The 22,124-nt window shown below is 33.1% G+C and overlaps 1 protein-coding gene across 1 annotated transcript in view; it reads right to left on the bottom strand.

Moving 5' to 3' along the window:
- LOC145249763 (lon protease homolog, mitochondrial-like) overlaps nt 1–18,252 on the bottom strand; it is a 67,187-nt gene extending 48,935 nt beyond the window's left edge. The window contains exons 1-6 of the mRNA XM_080111684.1: nt 17,472–18,252; nt 11,168–11,256; nt 8,689–8,808; nt 6,369–6,421; nt 3,677–3,852; nt 1,435–1,496 (exon numbers count right to left, since the gene is read on the bottom strand). Of these exons, the coding sequence (XP_079967810.1) occupies nt 1,435–1,496; nt 3,677–3,852; nt 6,369–6,421; nt 8,689–8,808; nt 11,168–11,256; nt 17,472–18,218 (1,247 nt within the window). The 5' untranslated portion in view covers nt 18,219–18,252. The remainder of the gene's footprint in view (nt 1–1,434; nt 1,497–3,676; nt 3,853–6,368; nt 6,422–8,688; nt 8,809–11,167; nt 11,257–17,471) is intronic.
- Between the last annotated feature and the right edge of the window lie 3,872 nt (nt 18,253–22,124).

Below are 22,124 nucleotides of genomic sequence, written 5' to 3'. Positions count from 1 at the left end.
ATGTGGGTTAGTCTTTTTCCTATAACATCTTGGGAAAATAAAAATCCAGCAGTCAAACTTGACCTCATTAACTCATTAAAACGGGCACCTGCCAAATCCAAGTAATTAAATAAATTCAAACGCGTTTCCGTTAGCATCTCGCAGTGGGGCAATGGTTAATGTCGCACTTTTTTTTTTTTTTCACACTTTAATTTACAACTTTGCCTAAACGGTTCGATCTTCATACTTTTTTTTTTTTAACCCCCACCCCTGGAGTTTCCACACACACACCTCCAAACACTCGGCCAACGCCGGGTACCCCTCGCTAGTTCTTTATAATTCAAAGTTTTCTGACTGGATTTATGCTGCCAATTTTTGCTTGGGACAACTACGTTTATTCTCAATGGGAAAATTATCTTTTGTAAAAATGGAGTCAAGAAATCTCATTCTAACATTTAAAAACAAATTTATTGATTATTGTCGTTAGTAGGTTATGTAGTGAAAGGGTTTCTCGTGGAAAGTGTTTCTGTGTGGAGGCGCAGATTAAAGATTAGTCAGGCCTGTTGAAAGAGAAAAGGTGCTCAGGTGTGTTTGTTTGAAGTTATGGCTCATAGCTATAATGAATTATTTGTCTTCTAGAAGTTAGAAGTAGAGTCACGATAGATTAAAGACAATATTGTCGGACGAGTTTGTGTGTGGAAATAGGCAGGTTGGCTTGTTAGTATTCGGTCATAGTCGAACCCCAAGCCTCTATGCCAGGTGTTGGCTTGTTGAGTCCCAAGAAAGAAGTTAGGGGTGATAGATCCGTTCCACATGGAGTTGTAATCAGTGTAACCCCACACAGATGAAGCTCAGCTAGGACCCCTGTTTATCTGGAACTCTCGGCTCGTATCGTGTAGTCCTTCTGAGGGTTGTTACATTGAATCCTGTATGCTGAAAGTGAATATCGAAGCCTCGTGAAAATTTATTCTACAGAATTAATTTCACAAACTTATGTACAAATAATTTTTACAAATATCATTCAGTTCTTAGTAAGTTTTTTTTCAAAGTCTCAAATCTCTTCACAAACAGCGTCAGACGGGCGGAGGAGGAGGAAGAGGAGCCATGCCTCCAGGGAACGGCGGTCTCCACACAATCCGTGCCCCTCGGAATCAAAAAGTAATCTCACTAATTTTCGCGCGACAGTAGTATATGTAGCGAGGTATGTTGATGGGGTGGAAGTTTCCCTAGCCAATCAGATTTTGCCACGAAATAAGACCCAAGATTTTTGCGTGTGTGCAATTCCAGAATCTGGGATCCACAGACATACTAATTCCCATGACCTTAAGGTCATCATGTCAACACTGACATCTGACCGAGTTCACCAAGGCCAGACAATATTATGCTCCAAATTTCCTGTCATCAATTTTAACTGCAAAATATTTCTCTGGTTTCAAACAATTTTTGAAAACTTACCTGTATAATGGGTTCATGGCGATGATGTCACGGATCGTCTTGACAACTTCTGATGTCAGTGCCTGAAAAATAAAGTTTTACACACTTTCAGATCTTTCAAAGGAAACACCTCAGAAAGTGTTGCACGATAGACATTTTAGTTAACATGGAATAAAACTTAAAAAATTTGATAAGGGATGTAATTTTGATTAATAGTTTAAATCCTGGAAAGAATGCTGATCACTCATGATGGTCTGCTGCCACCAATTCCAAGACGAGCAGCAAACGTCTGCAGACCGGAGCGAAATTTGATGTCGAATTTGATAGTGTGTAACCACGTCTTCAACTAGCCTCCCAGGCATCTTCGCCAACCTTGGCGTGATTCTAGAGCTATTGCTGCATTTTGTGGATGAACCAGTAAAGTTTATTTTTTTAAAGATGAATTGAGAGGAAGGAGCCTGTAGTTCAATACAGAAGTATTCACACATACATACACAAAAAAAAAAAAAAAAAAAAAAAAAAAAAAAAAAAAAAAAAAATCAGAAAGTGAGATTTAGAACATTTGTATTTTTAATAGTATTAATACTTCCTCTGAGGTGATCAGATCTAAAGATGGATTCAATACCTTAATTTGAAAAATACATTTTAAAAATAGGATCATTATAAACAAACTATACAATAAACAAATAAACAGTTGATATTAAAAACAAAGAAAGAAATGCAAAATAAAACAAGTCGCATATTAAATATTTTTTCTGGTATAATTTAAAAAAAAAAAATTTTTTTTTTTATTTATTACATCTTCACCCCAAACAAGGCACATGCCACTTTGGTGTAGGGGGCTACTATCAGAGACATAAGCTGTTGGGGTACTATGTAGGGAGTTGGGCAGCAAGATGTCGGTTCACGTTACACTTGAACTTCTGAATGTCAGTAAAGTTGGGGAAAGCAGGAACCCGGAAGGGAATTCCAAAGTCTAACAGTTCTGGGGAAGAAACTACTGGAGTAGAACGCTCTCTTACATCTAGGGATTTCTACTGTGAAGGGGTGGGATTTAGCTGCTTGTCGGGTTTGTCGGGGGTATTTATGTCGTGGAGGCACAAGTGCTTGCAGTTCGTCAGAGCATTCACCATTAAATTACTTCAAAACAGGCAGAGGGATGCAACATTTCGGTGAGACAGAGGCTGAAGCTTAGATGACAGTTCAGGACCTATCAGGTTGGAGTCTCTTTTGGATGTTGTCTAGTAGCGAGAGACTAGCAGCAGATACACCAGCCCAAATATGACAACAATACTCCATACATGGGCGAATGGTGGCCTTATATAGAGGTACAGGATACTTTCGGGTGTTAGTAGCTTTCTATCACGGTAGAGAGAGCCTACCTTCCTCGCAGCAGTCCTGGCAATGCTCTCAATGTAATTGTTCCAACTCATGTTTCCTGTGAACGCTAGGCCAAGGAGTTTAAAAGAAGTACTTTCAGTTAATGAATCTAATAGAAATTGCCCCCCCCCCCAAACAGGGCATGAAGCCATTTGGTATAAAGAGCTTAAAAAAAATAAAAAATAAAATAAAAATAAATAATTAAAATTAAAAAATAAAAAACAAAATCCAGCCAATGATAAGTATTAGATGGCCAGATTTGGAGTCAGAAAACTGCAATTTTTCCTTCTTTGTCAAACATTGCTCCTGGAATGTGAGGACTAAAGGGCAAAATAAGGGAAGCAAGAGATTGAAAAGTAAACAAACAAAATTTGAAAGTAGAATGAAAGGCATTCGGATGAAAAGATGAAAAATAAAGTGAAGTAGAAATGGAAGAGAATAAAAGAAAAATGCACGAAAAGGAAAAAAAGAAAAAGTGGGACGAGAGTGAAAGAAAGAAAAAGAAACAAAAAGGAGAAAAGAATGAAATAAATGAAAACAGAAATAAAGAATAAATTGAAAGAGAAAAACAATAAATACAAAAAGAAATTTTGGGAGAAAATCGCTCCAGACAAGGCATAAAGCTACTTGATGTAAGCTAAAACAAAACTACTTCAAGGTCAAAAACTAGCCAACGATAAGCATTAAAAAAACAGTAATTCTTCCCCTTTGTCAGAAACACCACTCATGGAACGCGAGGACTAAAGGACAAAATAAAGAAAACAAGAATTACGAAGCTGACGTGTATAAATCCATGATCCTCCTCCTACTTTGCATAGAGGAGGATCATGGGAGCAGAGGTGATCTTTGACACCCTCCCCAAACAAAACAAATTTGTCCTCACCTTGATTTCATCCGTTTGTTTGAAGTCTTCGTGCATAATATTTACCACCTCAACCATAAGCACGCCAGCATTTTGCTTCAAGCTTTCCTCAATAACTTCAGGATCTTCAGAATCTCGAGGTTCTTCAATTTCATTTTCAGCTTTGCGTCGTCGTCTCGATTTCCGTTTGGTAGGTTCTGCAAAAAAAAAAAAAAAAAAAAAAAAAAAAAAAAAAACTTAATTTTCTGTGATCTAAAAGAGAAGCTGTATTATTCGGCTGCTCTTCTAAACTGATGTGCTACGTCCACAAGGTTTTGGTCAACATAAGGTCCGACTTTTTCTAAGGTGCAATGGTCAAACTTGGGAATCTTTATGATGAGTACAGTAGTCCGAATAAAACAAATTATCAATCCTCATCTAAAAAATCATGTCACTACCTTGATTTCACAGTATTTCTTCCCTCAAACTGCTAGACTTTGGAATTCCCTTCATATTTCCTGCTTCTGACTGTACTAACATGCAAAAGTTTAAATATAATGTGAACAGAGATCTTGCTGCTCAACTCCCTACTTATAAGCATGGCCTCTAATCCATGGTAGTTCTTTACATCTCTTTGGCAATAAACCTTGTTTGAGTGAAAATACGAATACACACACATTATATATATATATATATATATATATATATATATATATATAGATATGTGTGTATTTTTTTTTCTTTTTCTCTCTCTTTCACACACACACACACAGTGTGTGTGTGTTTGAGGATATTTATATTTTTGTAATTTAAATTAATATACTGCTAGACTTTGGAATTCCCTTCTGGGTTCCTTTTTTTTCCCCCCTGACGTTACTGACATGCAGAAGTTCAAGTGTAATACAGACATCTTGCTGCTAAACTCTACATAGCATCCCTTCAACTTATGTTTCATATAGTAGCCCTCTACATCAAAAATGGCTGAAAATAAAATAAACTATAAAAAGCATTTGATTATATATACAGGACATGTAAGGTGTTTGAGGACACTTTTTTTTTTTTTTTTTTTTTTTTTAAATCTAAATTAAATTAAATACTAATTAATGTTTTGCTTTCAGAAGATGCCATGGTCGACACTACTATAACAAATGAAATGAAAAGACACATAATATTGTTTATGAAAGCGAAACACAGATACAAGATTTCGAAAAGTCACCAGTAATGATTTTCAGGTGTTGTTAGTAGTGAAGGGCATATCATACCTCCTCATTCCTCCATCCCCAGGGTCTTGGAGTCAATGCAGATGTATATGTCGAGACTCTTCAAACCATTATTAAGCTTTGGATAGACAACATAGCTAATGGAAGGGTCCATGTCTTCTAACCAGATTTAGAATCATCCCATAAAGTCCTCAAATTTTCATGATCATTTCACACCAAATTTATGGCTTCCTAACTCACAAGACCATCATCCTTTGGATTCTGCCTGTCGGGTTTTTCGAGGATGTCTACGTCGTGGGGGCACAAGTGTCTGCAGTTCGTCAGAGCATTCACCATTAAAATACTTGTAGAACAGGCAGAGGGATGCAACGGTTTGTCGGTGGGACAGAGGCTGAAGTTTAGATGCCAGTTTAGGGCCTATCAGATTGGCGACTCTTTTGAACCTTGTCTAGGAGCGAGAGACTAGTAGCAGATGCACCAGCCCAAATGTGACAACAATACTCCATACATGGGCGAATGGTGGCCTTATAGAGGGACAGGATCCTTTCAGGTGTCAGTAGTTTTCTAGCACGGTAGAGAGAGCCTACCTTTTTCGCAGCGGCCCTGGCAATATTTTCAATATAATTGTTCCAACTCATGTTTCCTGTGAACGTTAGGCCAAGCAGTTTGAAAGATGTACTCTCAGACAGGGAGTCACTGGCCATTGCTATTGGTGGTAGAGAAGGTTTCTTGTAATTATTGAAGGAAACCAGTTTAGTCTTGGCAGTATTGAATGTGACCATCCAATTTTGTCCCCCTTCCACTACAGATTGGAGGTCATCCTCTAGTGTTTTTGCCATTTCTTTAGTTATGTGTTCATTTGTTTTCCTGTCATGCCTGTTATAGAATGTGGTGTCATCAGCATATATACCCATCTCAGAGGCAGTTTTGTCGGGGAGGTCATTAATAAATATTAGGAACAATAGAGGTCCAAGGATAGACCCTTGAAGCACTCCCGCATTTATATCGCACTGTTTAGATGTACGAACGTCGAGGACAACCTGGATTTTTCTCTTATCTAAGAAGGATTTAATTATGTTAAATATTCTACCAGTGATACCGTATGATTTAATTTTCCTGAGGAGACACTCATGCCGTACCCTGTCAAAAGCCTTAGATATATCTAGAGCTACCGCTCTGCCCTCCCCCACTTTGAAAAGGAAGTTAATATGTAACACCAAATCCTGTTTGATGGAAGCAATAGCCCAAGCAATGGGGGGGGGGGCATAAATAAAGACCACCTGATCAAAACTGCTGTTGCTTTCAAACTCAAATCGAATCAGTGATAGAAGCCAAAGGAGGATATATACAGAATAAAACGTAGATTAATATTTGTTTTGTTACAAGAAATTGTAAATTTGAATGATTAAACAGTTATTTTCTATTTTTCTAAAAATGTTTAAAAAAAAAAAAAAAAAAAAAAAAAGTATCTGAGGATACCTTATGCACTCTGTAAATAAAAATAAAAAACTTACCCTCAGTGGCTTCAACTTCTTCAGATTCTATATACTGACTGTTGATTTTAATTCTGGGTGAAAAAAAAAAAAAAATAATGTTGGAGAATAAAAAATAAAATAATATTCACCAAAATTGAAAAAAAAAAAAAAAAAAAAAAAAAAAAAAAAAAAAAAAAAAAAAAAAAACGCATACTTAAAAGAAAACATTCTTATCAAGATTTTTTTCTATATTTAAAAAAAAAAAAAAAAAAAAAAAAATCTTAATGATGTACGTATCCATGACGAATCAGAAAATATATTCCAAAAAACTACGTAAATTGATTAAGTAAGATTTTTTTTATCAAGAAAATTATCTTTTTATGATCAAGAAGTTCTATTTTTAATGAAGAATTCAAATTTTATGAGTATCTGAGAAGTGACTGTTTCACTTGTCATTTTGAACAATATTAAGAAACAAAGGGAAGATATTTCAACAATAACTCAGATTTATCTTGTAATGCCTACGAATTCTCATTAATTGCTTAAAAATTATTTTCATTATAAAAATAAAACTACTTGACCAATTTATGTGATTTTTGGAATATGACATTTTCATTTTGTGATGGATACGGACATCCTAAAGATTTTTCTTTATTTTATAATATAGGGAAGGGATTCTTGACAAGTACAAAAAATACTGTTTAAACAAAGCAATGATTTAATAAGTTTGATTTGGACTCTGCTCCATTAGAAACAGTTTGAGAACTTAAATGTTGTCATACAGACACAAACGATGCTGAAACCTCAAGTCAAACAAATTCAGCAGTTATCCAAGAAAACATCAAGTCTACAAACTAAATCTAGTAAATATGAATTGTTGAGTTATCTCCCTTGTTTATATATATATATATATATATATATATATATATATAGCCAGTAGAGTTTAGTTTCCTAGAAATACATCCAATGAAACAACACGTGTCTACCAAAATAGTGCTCAATGAGTGAACAGAGCAGGTATATTAATTTTATTTATACAAACATTAATGGCTACATATGTGCATACATGTTTTGACGGTAATTCGTGGCCTGAAGACGTAATCCCCCAACGTGGGTGATTACAGAAACATGTATGCACATATGTAGCCATTAATGTTTGTATAAATAAAATTAATATAAATTTATTTATATATATATATATATATATATATATATTTTTTTTTTCTTTTCTTTCCCAAAAACGTCACTCTACAGATACTCATAAAATTTGATTTTCTTATCTTAAAATAAAAGTACTTCATCAACTTCGATTTTTGGAATGTGACGGGGGAGAATTCTGGAGAAGAACCAAAGCAAAAAGAGAAAGTTCTAGGAAGTAAGGTGGTTAGGATGCCATTGAAATTTTGCATTTTTGACAACGAATTGTGCCAAACATGGACGAGATATTTTCAGGTTTCAAGGATGGCACAAGGCTTTTAAGAGTTTTGGATTTTAAAACAAAAAGTGACGATTCTTTTCTCTCTGTTTCAATTTCTTTTAACATAACGAGACGGATAAAGAAAGAGAAAGAGGTTCTTGTCTAGAATTTACCCCTATATTAAAAACCAAAAATAACGAAAAATCTACGATATACGTACCCGTGATAAAACGAAAATATAAAATTCCAAAGGTCACGTAAATCGAACAAAAATTTGTGTAACGTTGTTCAGGAACCAACACATGGTAACCTCAGTTGCAAAACAACATAAGACAAGTGTTTACTCAAACTTTTTCGTACAACAATAACCTTTATTTCCTCATTCTCTCCTTCTCAAACATCAGCCATGCTTCTAACGTGATCTCCATTTCAAAGTCTATATTTTTCCCGACAGGTGAAGTCATTTCACATGCATTTGCGTCCATGCAATGTTACAATTTAAATTTTTATAAAGACAATCATTTTTAAATGATTAAAGAGGAATTCATAGGCATTACAAGCATAAATCTATGTTGGGTTATCTCCCTTGTTTGAGACTTTTTCAAAATGGCTGCAGAGAAAATCACTTCAAGTCATAAAATTTGATTTTCTTATTTAAAATAAAAGTACTTGACTGTAAAGAAATTATTTTTTATACAAAAAAAACAACAAAAAAAAAAAAAACAAACCTACTTGATAAAATTCATGTGATTTTTGGAATATGATGTTTTTGTTTAGTCATGGGTACATTCAATTTACAGATCTTTCTGCATTTGTTTGTTTTTAATACGGGAGAAATTCTGAACAAGAACCTAATATAAAAAAAAAAATTTCCTTAAGATGTGAATGAAACAAATTTTTTATTGAGGTTTTGCGTATGAGAATTTTCGAACAATGACATACCTGCGATGGGCCATGAGAATCATCCGTAACTTGTCCCCAAGGTCCTGCATCTCTGTGATTTGGACAAAGGTTCCAATGCGGTAAATATCATCAAGAGAGCTAACCACTTCCGTATCACGACTACAAAATCAGAAAATTATATTAAATTTATTATATACTAGCAGGGTGCCTGATGTTGCCTGGTCGTAAAATATGTTTAAATTAATGCAAAAGTGCTTTCAGCTAAAATTGAAACCAAAATATAGAGTTCTCTTCTCGTATTTGTTACCAGATGAGCTAACGACAGACGCATACAAAAATTTGACAAATTAACGCAGCAAAATGCATATTTGTGCATATGTAACGCATATGCATTACTTCGACTTATGCCTGGCAAGTCATTTTTCAATTTTTATCCCTTATTTTGTTCCATAGGTTCAAATACCCCATATCTACGAGGTGCCTCCAATAAGTTTCCAGACTTTTGTAAGCACACTTTTAGTACACACATGAAACTAACCCCTTTTGAAATAATCTCCAACTGCAATGTATTTGTTGTACCGTCCAACTTCTGGAAGGTCCCATGGAAGTCCTCTTTTGTGAGCATGTCAAGGACCCTCATCACAGCCTCATTCATCTCCTAAATTATCTCATAGCAACAACCGCTAAGGTTTACCTTGAGTTTAGAGAATAACCAAAAGTAATAGGGTGCAAGGTCTGGACTATAAGGAGGGATGAGGAACTGTCTTGATGCCCATCATGGTCAAATAGTATGATCCTCTCTGAGCACCCTTGCGACAAACTTTGCACAAATCTTCCGCATCTTCTGTTCATTGCGAATTATTGTGTTACAGTTCCCACACTGACATCAAACTGTGCACTTGTTGTTGCTATAGACACACAACGTTCCTTATCTATGAAATTCTTTATTTGGCCAATCAACCCTGGTGTTCTGACTTTCTTACTTCTCCCACACCTCATCATCCCTCAGACTCCTTGCTTTCCTTGAATCTCTTATGCCACTCAAAAACTGATACTCGATTCATACAAGATGGTCCAAAAGCAGTCTGAAGCATTCCATACGTTTCTGTTGCATTTTTTCCAAGTTTAAAACAGAATTTTATTGCATATCATTCTAAAATATCCTCACGTCCAGATTGCGGTATTGAAATTCACCAGCTGTGACAATCAGGCTTTAGTAAGGTGTATTCCAATTCCTGCTGTAGCTGTTCATTTGAACCTGAAATCATAAAAATTAGTCATCTCATAAAATGTATAGCAATAACATTCTGAATTTTCAAGAGTCTACGACAATTTTAAATGCGTGTAAAAAAAAAAAAAAAAAGAAGAGTTTGGAAACTTATTGAAAGCACCTTATATCAAGTTTCAATTATGTTGACCAAAAATTCGAGTAGTTCGGTAGAAACGGTTTCACATAGAAGAGATTTTAAATGCAGTTCCAGATGCAATTGTGAACAACGCAGAAAATATACACAAATAGAACGGTGTTATAATAAAACTAAACATCTAATGAGAAAAAAAAAAAGAAAAAACAGTGAATTAATAGAAGTTTGTTTTAAAAATATGAAAATTAGTTATACTTGGATGGCATCGGCTAGAATTGAAACAAAAACATTTATCTTCAACAAAGGAAATTTTTACAAAAAAAACAAAAATAAATAAAAAAAAAATAAAAAAAAAAAAAATAAATAAATAAAAAAAAAAAATAAAATCGTTTTCAACATTCCCTTAATTGTATTTCCACTTTACCAAATTTTTTTGCTACACAAACACTTTCGATTATATAATGGTATATTTCAAAACAATTCCACGGGAATCAGAATCGTACTTGGTATCAGAATCGTTAATCAACATTTTCCCGTAATCGGAAAAAATTTAGGAATTGTCCCAACACTAATCAAAACCAAAGAAATTGGGGGGGGAAAAAAAAAAAAAAAAAAATGTTCTACTTGGTCATGGCCAACAATCTCTTGGATTCAGTGTGAAATTCTGTATATTTTTTTAGAGTTGTACGAGATGCACTATCGATCCAGATGAAGGCCAGAGGTTACACTGACCCAAGGTTGAGAGAACAGTAGTAAAAATAAAAATAAAAAAAATGAAATAAAAAAAAATAAAAAAATAAAAAAGAAATAAAATAAAAATAAAAAAAAATAAGTAAAATAAAAATAAAATAAAAATAAAAATAAATAAAATAAAAATAAATAAAATAAAAATAAATAAAATAAAAATAAATAAAATAAAAATAAATAAAATAAAAATAAATAAAATAAAAATAAATAAAATAAAAATAAAATAAAAATAAAATAAAAATAAATAAAATAAAAATAAATAAAATAAAAAGAAAAAAGAAAAAAAAAACAAACAAACAAAACAGCAAATTCAAAAACAAATTAGAAAATAATAAATAGAAAAAATAAAAATAAATCAAATGAATAAATAAAATAAAATTAAATAAACAAAATAAAATAAAACTTACCCGTCATCTTTTTTCAAGAAGACTCCAGCATACGGAAGATTTAATTTCACTTTTCGACGAATCAAATCCATTAAATCTTTATTCGTAACCTAAGAAAAAAAAAAGAAAAGAAAATTAAAATCAGTTTTTATATTAATACGAAACGTATCAAACGGTGATATTTTAATATACAAGGATGGTGTGCCTCATCTGCGCATCAGCATTCGTTAGAAAAAAAAAAAAAAAAAAAAAAAATGTTGAATATTCGACAACTTTGTTGCACGTAACAAAGATTTTGTTTCGTTGCGTGAATCTTCATTTTCCGTTGACAATTTTGGTTTTCATATATTTACTATGAAATGGTTCTATTAATTTTTAAGTACAAGTCCAGGATTCAACCTAATTAAAAAACAAAAACACAAAAATCTTTATGATGCATGTACCAGTCATGGAACGAAAATGTCACATTCCAAAAATCACATGAATTGATCAAGTAGTTTTTTTGTTTTATTTTAACTAAGAAAAGCGAGAATGGTTTGTCTTGATCAGTCATTTAATAAAGGGTGAAAACTCAATTCAAACTACCAAGAATTTAAAATCAGCCTTGTAATGGTTATGATATACTATTAATCACTAAAAGTAGATTTCCTTTATAAAAATAAAGCTACTCGAATTCATATGATTTTTGGAATATATTTTCGTTACATAACGGTTATATACATCATAAAGTTTTAGAGTTTTTCTTTGTTTTTTTTAATTAGGCTGGATTCTGGATAAGAATTCATTTGTTTTTATTTCATTATAGGTATGTACCTCCTACAAATTTTTCTTTATTTTGGATTTTTAATATAAGCAGAATTCTTGATAAGTACGAAAAATTCTGTTCAAACAAAGCAATAGTAATTGTCTGTATTTTTGAGATGAGGTGTTTTCATTGATTGAAATTGTCGGACTGACTTCCTCATCTTGTTAACGTCACAACGTTTCGGCCGCTTTGCCCTCCGGCCTTCATCAGGTGTTTTGTATCGAACTGGGGAATCGTTTGTTAGGGTTCGAGACTCCTAACAAACGGTTCCCCAGTTCGATACAAAACACCTGATGAAGGCCGGAGGGAAAAACGGCCAAAACGTTGTGACGTTAACAAACAAGATGAGGAAGTCAGTCCGACAATCTCAATCAATGAAACAAAGCAACGTTTTAATAAGTTTGATTTGAACCTTGCTCCATTAGTTTCACAACTTTTAAATGTTGTCATACAGACACAAACGATGCTGAAACAACTTCATTGTTAAGAATTTATCAATATTCATATTTTATGTTCCATGTACTTTTTAAATAAAATACTTTTTAAGCGAGTATAAAAAAATACTGCGACATGAGATGTTTCACAACTGGAATAAAGGGAGACAAACGCCGCCTTTTCTTCCAGTTAAGAACTTCAGTGGCCTTAAGTGCCAGAATTAATCTCCCTTTCTATTGCTGGCTGTAAACGAAAGTTAGTAAATATGGGCCACCGTAGTTAAAAAATAATCACATTTTACTTATCAGTTTCTGCCTGTAAAAAAAAAAAACACTCGAGGAATTTTTGATTTAATATATTTTATTGCTTCTTTATGGACGTGAATTTTTTTTAAATATCTAAAAAATAAAAAAAGCATTGAATGAAATAGAAAATATAACAAAATTATAAGGTTTCACTTAAAAAAAAATACAATGGTTTTTAAAAAAGGGTTTTAAATTTTGGACTTTACAGGTAAATTTGCAAGTAACGTTTTTTTTTGTTTTAAATTAGCTTATTTTGTTTATTGATTTTTTATCTTCAATTTGTGATATATAAATTTGAGGTGAGAAAATTAATTATTTTCATTTGAATAGACATTTCAAAATGGGGGGGGGGGTGAATTAAAAAAAAAAAAAAAAAAAAAAAACGCTTGTCTAGAATATTATATTCAGTTTATTGGAAAGATCTTAAAATTTCACATTGAACCAGAAAATATCGTAAAAATTGAACCATTAGAAAAATTGATAGATTTTTAAAGTTTAAAAATTGAAAAAAAATTTAACTCATAAAATTCAATTGATTTCATTACGTAAAACAATGGCTGCATGAATGCGCGCTGGTACTTTGTAAACACTTTAAAAAATAAAAAATATTTATTATTTTTTAAACAACTTTAATAGTTTATTTTGGTAGTATATTCCATACAGAAAATAAACAACCCACTTTAAAAGGAGAAATTATGAGTTTTTTTATATTTTATTTGCAGTTTTGTGTTAGTGGTGTCAAAAATTCCCCAAAAATTCTGACACACATAGGGTTCGGCGCCATTTTAAATTTTCCAATACATTGGTAAACACTATATTGTTCGCGTTGAATAAACATATTACATTAAAAAAAAAAAATTAAAAAAAATTATCCAGTTAGGTAGAAAAGTAACTTATCTTGACTTTGATAACATTTGTTACATATTTGTTTTTTGACAACTTTTTCGAATCTATGTGTATAGTAATACAAATCCCCCTTTTTTTTCAGGTTAAATTTAAGTTTCACAATCTTTTTTTTTTTTTTTTTTTTTTTAATTAAATTGTATGGTGGAAGCACAGAATAGTAACAAAATTAACTCCCCTCCACATGTTAATAATGGCTTTCAAAATAACACATTATTTCAGCACGGTACCAAAAATACATAAGTACCTATTATTATTTACGGGCAAAAAGGAGCGGATAAACATAGAGGTTTTGAAAGCCGATTTATTATGAGTTTTTTGTAGGTTTCCGATTTCTTTTGGATTGTATTTGAAAGATTAGAGACTAAAGTTAATTTCCTAAAGGAAAAAAAATATTTGTTCACGTGAAAAAAAAAAAAAAAAAAAAAAGTTATGAAAATGTTTACATGGTGAGCTAACCAATTCAGCTAAATTTTAAAGTTAAATAAATTCATTGTAAAAATCCTTTAAAAAGGTAAATATTAGTTTTCTGGGTCTATTTCAAAGATAATTAGTAACGTCCTAAGATATTGAATTAAAAAAAAAAAAAAAAAAAAAAAAAAAAAAAACCCACCTTGTTTGTGGAAAAAAAACAAAACAAAAAAAAAAACAAAAAACAACTTAATTAGCCCTCAGAAAGTAAGTAATTTACCGTTCGCCAAAAAAAGCAACAAACTAAAAAAAAAAAAAAAAAAAAAAAAAAAAAAAATGTAAACACGATTATAAGGAGGCCCAAAATTACAGCCAATCGAAACGCCATTTCCAAATGAAGTCATGATAGTAAAAGGAGGTAGGGGTGTCAGATCCCCCCCCAGACGTGTATCCATACATTCCTATTCTGAACGTTTGTATCAATTTTTATCATTTTTTAATTATTTTTTATGTTCGTTTTTAAATTTTTTTAAAATTATTGTTTGAGATTATATAAAAATTATGTTACGCCGAAAATTTCACATGCATGCTAGCAAGGAAATTAAAATCTTGCATATAAAAATTATGCGAAATCCCTAATTAAAAAAAAAAAAAAAAAAAGTAGAAATATTTTTGCTATTACAATTTTTTTGTGTGAAAATTGTAAATAAACAATGCTTAATTCAATGGTAATACCTAGGCACCGCCAAAAATGGCCGAAAAATCAAGTTGTTTTTTAAAACGAAATTAAATTTATTAAAATCCATTATTTCTGAGTAACTTTTCTTTTTCCAGAAAGATAAAACCCTGAATTTTATCATATAGAAAACAGAATAATGTAAAACTTTTTCTATTTTTAAATTTTTAATGTTAAATTTTTCCAAAAAAAAGGTTTTTGAAATAATTTATTTGTTGTCTAACTAAGATTTAGGATGATTTTCTATGAGAATATGCAAAAATATTATAATATAAGTACCTAGATTTCAAATAATTCCACTTCAACGAGTTACTTCGCGTCGATCTAGAGTCTAGATCGACAATGTTTACGTTTGTAGTTGATAAAAAGCAAACTATGGAAGACCAAACAGGCAAAAAAACACCTTATTTTTCAGTGACGAAAATTTCAATGCATTATTAACGCTGAGGCTGGCCAGTACCAGATGGGTGACCATTTGTATGAGTTTGGTTTTTAATGTGTATGTGTGTGGGGACCAGGCTCCCCAAAACGGGGGGGGGGGCAATTTAAAGCAGAATAAAAAAAATTATTTCAGCACGTTTGGTCCACCGTAGTCGAAAGGTGGCAAACGTTTTCAAACGAGATCGAAAAAATGATGCTATTTTTAACACAAAGGACACAATATTTATCAAATTTTTTTTTTGTATCGATTCTTCAAAGCATGCCCTGTTTAATAATGCTCATGCATTATTTAGCTCGCTAAAAAAAAAAAAAAAAAAAAAAAAAAATTGTTAATTTATTTATCAAAGATTTTAAAATGGCTTTTTTCGTATAAATATTAAAATTTTTTTTTTTTTGTTTAACTTAAATTATTTAACATATTCACCGAATTTCACCTTTCAAAACTCAAAAGCGGGATAATTAAACACAATCGAAGTTCTGATATTCAGATGTCAAAATAAGGTATGCAAACGATTTTTTTTTTGTTTAATCTATATTTCTGTCCCTTACAACACAATATGTTGTGTTCGGTTTCAGATGATTATTTTAAGCATATTTGTACCCCCTGAAAACAAGGGGGGGGGGGTTGTAAGCAAAAAAAAAAAAAAAAAAATATATATATATATATATATATACATATCGTTTATGAAAAATAAGTACACGGTTATAAAGTTCATTCTTCTCAATAATCGCTGAAAATTTCGTATTGATCGGATAATTACCTGATTTTTGGTAGATTTTTAAAAAGACGGTCCGTCAAAAAGTACTTACCTACATGTTAAATCAAAATGTTATCAAAGGCAAGATAAGTTACTTTTCTACCCAACTGGATATGTTTTTTGTGTTTATATTTAATGTAACATGTTAATTCAGCTCGAAAAAAAAACATACAGTGTTTACCGATGTATTGAAAAATTAAAAATGGCGCTCGACTCTTTTTGACACGGTAAGTTTGGGAAAAAGGAGTTAAAAATAAAAAATATACAAAATAGAGCTGTTAAAAACCCACCGAATATATGTCAGCCTATGTCACGGTAACGTATATTGAGCGAGTTTCGCACAGTATTTTGTATAGTTTTTTTTTTTTTAACTCATTTTACCAAACTTACCGTGTCAAAGAGAGTCGTGCGGGCGCCATTTTTAATTTTCCAATACATCGGTAAACACTGCAGGTTTTTCGAGCTGAATAAACATGTTACATTAAATAAAAACACTAAAAAAATATCCAGTTAGGTGGGTTTCTTCCACCATTTTGTTTTATTTCTTATTTCGAAGTGAATATCGAGTTTTCGAAGACATCGCGGCCATCTTTTCTTGTTCGCCGGCAGCGTTCAACACCACTCATTTTCCGAACCAATTAATCATCATACATTAAATAAAAACACTAAAAACTTATTCATATAGGTAGAAAAGTAACTTGCCTTTGATAACATTTATTTGTTATATATTTGGGTTTTTTGACAACTTTTCGAATCTATGTGGATAGTAAAACAAACCTGGAACTTGTGAAAATAAGTGGAACAATTTTGTTTAAAAAAAAAAAAAAAAAAAAAAATTGCAATATTAATTTATTTATGTGAAACATTCTTAAAAGTAAATAAACATTTTTTTACAGAAAAGTAGCATTCTTACGCCAAACTACTTATAATGATACAAAATTCGTCTAAGAATGTTATTAATTTCTTCAGTTAAAATATCTGTTGGAAAATGTTTCGTCGCGAACACCAAATTATCCACCACCGTCTAGAAAACAGGTGAAGTAAATGTAACAATAAAATGTCTCGAGAAATATTGTTGGAATGCCCATATTTTTTATAATAAAGATTATAATTTTGGGTACCCATGCAGAGAGTGATCCGTGCTGAAATAATAACGTTATTATTTAAAAAGTCATTCTTAACATGGGGAGGGGAGAGTGTTTTGTACCTATTCTGTACTTTAACCTTACAATTGAATAATAATAAAAAAAAAAACATATCAAAGCTTTAATTAAACGTGGAAATACGATTTTAAAAAAATAGCGCGGATCACTCTCTGCATTAGCACCTAATTTTGTAACAAAAGTTACAATAAAAACTAATAAAATTTCTATTTTTTATATTTACTTAAATTAAAAAAAAAAGGGGGGGTACATTATGTAACAGTGTTGGTCATCTGTACCATAAAATTTGTCTGACGTCACTTCCGCCAAATGGCTTTGTAAACAAAGTGCGACTCTTAACGAAAACCAAAAGTTCTATTTATATTTACCTCAATCATCTTGACGAATCTGGGGAAAACGGGGTTCCGAGGCACAGCAATGACGGGCACTTTTGGAAATACTTCAGGGACCGAAAGGGCAGTGAGGGCCATTCCGAAACCGGACTGGGTCAGGTTGGGAAACGTATCACCGCCGGGATCCGCCGTCAGAGCTGTTTCTTCTTTATCTTTACCGCCTTTATCATCATCATCCCCAGACGATGAAGTCGAGAAGAAGCGACATGCAACCCCGTCATTACCAAAATCCAAACAAGAAGACTTTAGTCGATTATTCGACAAAAGGTGAGCCGTGCTAGAGACCGCGTTAAAGGGCACGCTCGTATAGACATGCTGTTTATTAAAATCCCTTTTGAGTAACGAAGCGTTTCGTATAAGAGTTCTGTTGTTCGTTTGGGGTCTCCTTGTGGCCGAGATGTGCAAAGAAGGGCACCGAGGGCGGGTTGAATTCGGTTGACCTTCAAGTCCTCCGCTCGGGGACCATCTTTCCCCACGCAATGTTTTTTGATGATGCAACAATGGCCCGGGTCGACCGTTGTGATTATTATGTCTTGTTAGCACTAGATCTACGACGGAATCTGCTGTTGATCGACCGCCAACGTGGGTTCCTTCCGTTGTAAAAGGGACACTGTAGCCCTGTTGGTATACAGGGGGTCGTCGGCCAGGGATTGGGGGCCACTGGCCGAATATTTCGACGCATTTATCGCGACACGTGCGAGAGCTCCGCAGAAGAGCCGCCATCTTGTCTTCCGTTTCTGTCAAGGGGGATAACTCTCGATGACTAAAGTTTTTTTTCTTCCTTTTAACTGGAAATTCTACAACGTTCGCTTTGTATCCTTACACCCCCCCCCCTCCCGATGAGTTTTGTGTATTAAAATGATATTTTGTTTATGATTTTAATATGATTATACGCAAACAACGCGTAAAGCTATTTAAAATATAGGCGAAATTGAGCTGCTCCAAACAACATGGTTAGCCCACAACACACACACACACACACACACACACCAGAGATAAACAAGTAGGATCAAATTAAAGTATCTGTTCTAATATAGCACTTCATATTTTCTGTCCCGGTTACCGAAAGAGAAATCTTTCTAGACTAAAGCATTTTTTTTTTTTTTTAATTTTGTCTCAATACAAACTATCTCTTTTTGGGGTCAAGGAGCTGAATATTCTCCCTACCTTAAAAACACACCTTGTATCGAACTCTGCCCTCGTGGGGAGGAAAATAAATAGGACCCTTGAAAGTTTTTTTTTTTTTTTTTTCATATTTTCACCCGGACTTAGTGTTAGTGGTTAGGGTTAATAAACAACATGCGGCTTTATTACTTTCAGAAATAGTGTTTTGGGTTTCTTTTAAGTCTCATCACTTATCAAGGCCTGAAGGCCACCCGAGGATAAGGGTTAATGAACGTAAGGTGGTAGTGTAGTAATTGTTAATGGTGTAAATTGGGTAGAATTTGATTATTTATGGGGACGGCTCAAGAAGAATTTGTTTACATTGGATTTGAAGGCTACCATGTTGTATTTAACTAGAAAGCAAGCCAGCAGAACAGTGTTTCACAGGCGGGCAGTTCTGGGAAAGAAGTTTATTTATGAGACCTGTGTTTACATTTAGGCACTGATAGAGAGTGGGGGAAATCATATATAATGGTTGTAGCTAGTTGGGTGCTTTTTGTGAAAGTTTGGCAAAGTTGAGAAGAACCATAGATTGGATTTCAGTTGAGCATTTGCCATGAAGTTTAGAAATTAAAAAATATTTTCTTTTAATTTTAACATTTAATGGCATTATGTAAAACTGATGTTGAACTGATGATGATGATGATGATTAGGATGATGATGATGAGGATGCTGCTGCTGATGATGAGGAGGAGGATGATAATGATGAGGATGATGACGATGACAGTGACGATGATGATAATGATGATGATGATGATGATGATGATGAGGAGGAGGAGGACGTTAGCGACAACATCTTGGCATGAATGTCAACGTGGGACAATGTACGACTCAGAAATATGTGACGAATGCTTCTGTGTTTGCAAATTCTATGCATGCCCTTCTACTAACGCTAAGCAAAATCTCACCCCTTTACTGTTGAGGTCCCTAAATGCTGGAAAGTTTTCTGTCATGACATGAGTTACCGTTCCTTGGACAGAAGTTACTTGTCTTTGAATAAAACGAGTTTGCATGCTTTTTGGATAAATTCATTGTAAGCTACACATGCCCTTGTGTTGTCTCTCATAACTTTACTAACCCAAACTTTAACATGGGGGCAGTAGTAAAATAATAATAATAATAATAATAATAATAATAATAATAATAATAATAATAACTAGCGGGACCTGTGGAAATTCCACAGGGGACTCATTCATATGTAATATATTGAATGTTGGCATTCTGTAGATGTTCAGTGTAAATGGAGACGCTCTGATATTATTGTAGCTCTTTTGTTAAAACAGCTAAAATATTTATCTAAGCTAAAGTCCGGCCGTAAAGTATGCTTAAATATAATATTTTAATTCTTGCAGATTTTATATATATTATTATTATTATTATTATTATTGTTATTATTATTATTATTATTATTATTATTATAGAATTAATGTTCTATCGATGTTCAAAAGTATATATCTAAGCTAGCACGAACGCTCGGTAAAGCCCGGTCGTAAAGCACACGTAAATATGATATTTTAATTCTTGCAGATTTTGTATATATTATTATAGAGTTAATGTTCTATCAATTTTTATATATTATAAAGTTGCGATTTTTATATATTATAAAGTTGCGATTTTTATATATTATAAAGTTGCGATTTCAAAAATAAAAAAAATATATCCATATGACTTGGGTGCATAAGCTTGAATTGAAACTGAAATAAAAACTTATGAAAAAATATATCTATATATATTATTTGAGTTCCTTCAGCCATAATCGAAACCAAAACCAAAACTTATGAAGAATTCTTGATAAAATTATTTATAAAAAAAAATAGATGACTTAAGTTCCCATACTTACAAAACTGTTTAAACGTTGTCTTAAGGAGAATAGTTTCCCATCTCCCTGGAAAATTTCATCAGTATGCCCTGTATTTAAGAATTCAGGTGATCGCTCATCCCCCTCTCAGTACAGGCCAATAAGTCTCCTGTGTGTCATGAGTAAGTTTCTGGAATCTGTCTTAAATACAGAAGTAATCAATCATCTCAACAAAAATAACCTTCTTAGTGACACTCAATATGGTTTCCGTTCTGCTAGATCTACAGCAGATGTGCTTACAGTTATATCTCATAGGATTAGCAAATCTCTCGACGGAGGCAACCTTTCTAGGGCAATTGCTCTTGACATATCTAAGGCTTTGATAGGGTATGGCATAAAGGTTTACTTCATAAGATCTCTAGCTATGGTATTGCTGGAAATGTCTTCTCAATTATTAAATCATTTCTTTCTGATAGGTTCATAAGAGTAGTAGTTGAGGGGCAAAAATCAGAAGCTCACAGTATTAATGCCGGTGTCCCTCAGGGGTCCATCCTGGGCCCAACTCTTTTCCTGATCTACATTAATGATCTTCCAAATCACATCCTTACATCATTTGTAGACATTTATGCTGACGACACTACCATTTATGGTAGCACATCTAAGACAGTAAACGACCAAGTTCTCTCCAATTCTCTCTCCTCCAATTCTCTCTCCTCTGATCTTGAGCACGTAGTATAATGGGGAAAGGAATGGCTGGTTACTTTTAATGCATCTAAAACCAAGCTTCTCTCTTTACATCATCAACACTGATCCACATCTGGCATCAATTGAAATGAATGGCTCTCGTCTTCAGGAGGCCTCAAGTTTTGACAAGCTTCTTGGCTTGACCATTACTCCTGATCTTAAATGGAACACGTACATCAAATCTGTTGCCAAGGCCGCTGGAAAAATGGTGGGATCTTTCTATCGATCCGGTAAATATCTCACTGCTGATGCAATTCTCTATCTATATAAGAGCCAGATACGTCCAAGGATGGAATACTGTTGCCACATCTGGGCAGGAGCTGCTAGAAAGGACTTGTCCTGCCTTGATAGAGTTCAAAATAGACTTTGTAGCCTCGTAGGAGATGTCCTTTTCTCCTCCTTGCAACCTCTATCTCACAGAAGAGATGTTGCGAGTTTGTCTCTGATGTATCGTTATTTTCATGGAAAGTGTTCGACTGAGCTTCAATCTATGGTCCCCCCTCGCCAAACTTTCACAAGAAACACTCGTCTAGCTGTAAACACTATCAATAATTCCCCTCACTCTTTATCTGTGCCTAAACCTTAAACGTAGATTCCATGAACAAAGCTTCTTTCTTAGAACTGCACGCCTGTGGAATTGTCTTCTGTTTTCCTGCTTTCCGGCTGACAACAATATGGTTGTCTTCAAGTCTAACGTAAATAAGTTCTTGATGAGCCGTTCCATATAAGTTATCAAATTTACAAAATTTTCATTACTAATGATTACTATATTGTCCAATTTCTACTGTACACTCTTTAACCCTTATCCTTGAGTGGCCTCTTGGCCTTGATAATGTGGTGATGCCTATGTAAAAAAAAAAAGTGCTCTCAGCTATAATCGAAACTGAAACCAAAACTTATGAAGAATTCTTGATAAAATTATT

The sequence above is a fragment of the Euprymna scolopes genome, chromosome 28 (assembly GCF_053919585.1).
Source record: "Euprymna scolopes isolate OS-2025 chromosome 28, ASM5391958v1, whole genome shotgun sequence".
NCBI classification, from domain to species: Eukaryota; Metazoa; Mollusca; class Cephalopoda; order Sepiida; family Sepiolidae; genus Euprymna; species Euprymna scolopes.
This window is presented reverse-complemented; position numbering and strand designations above follow the sequence as displayed.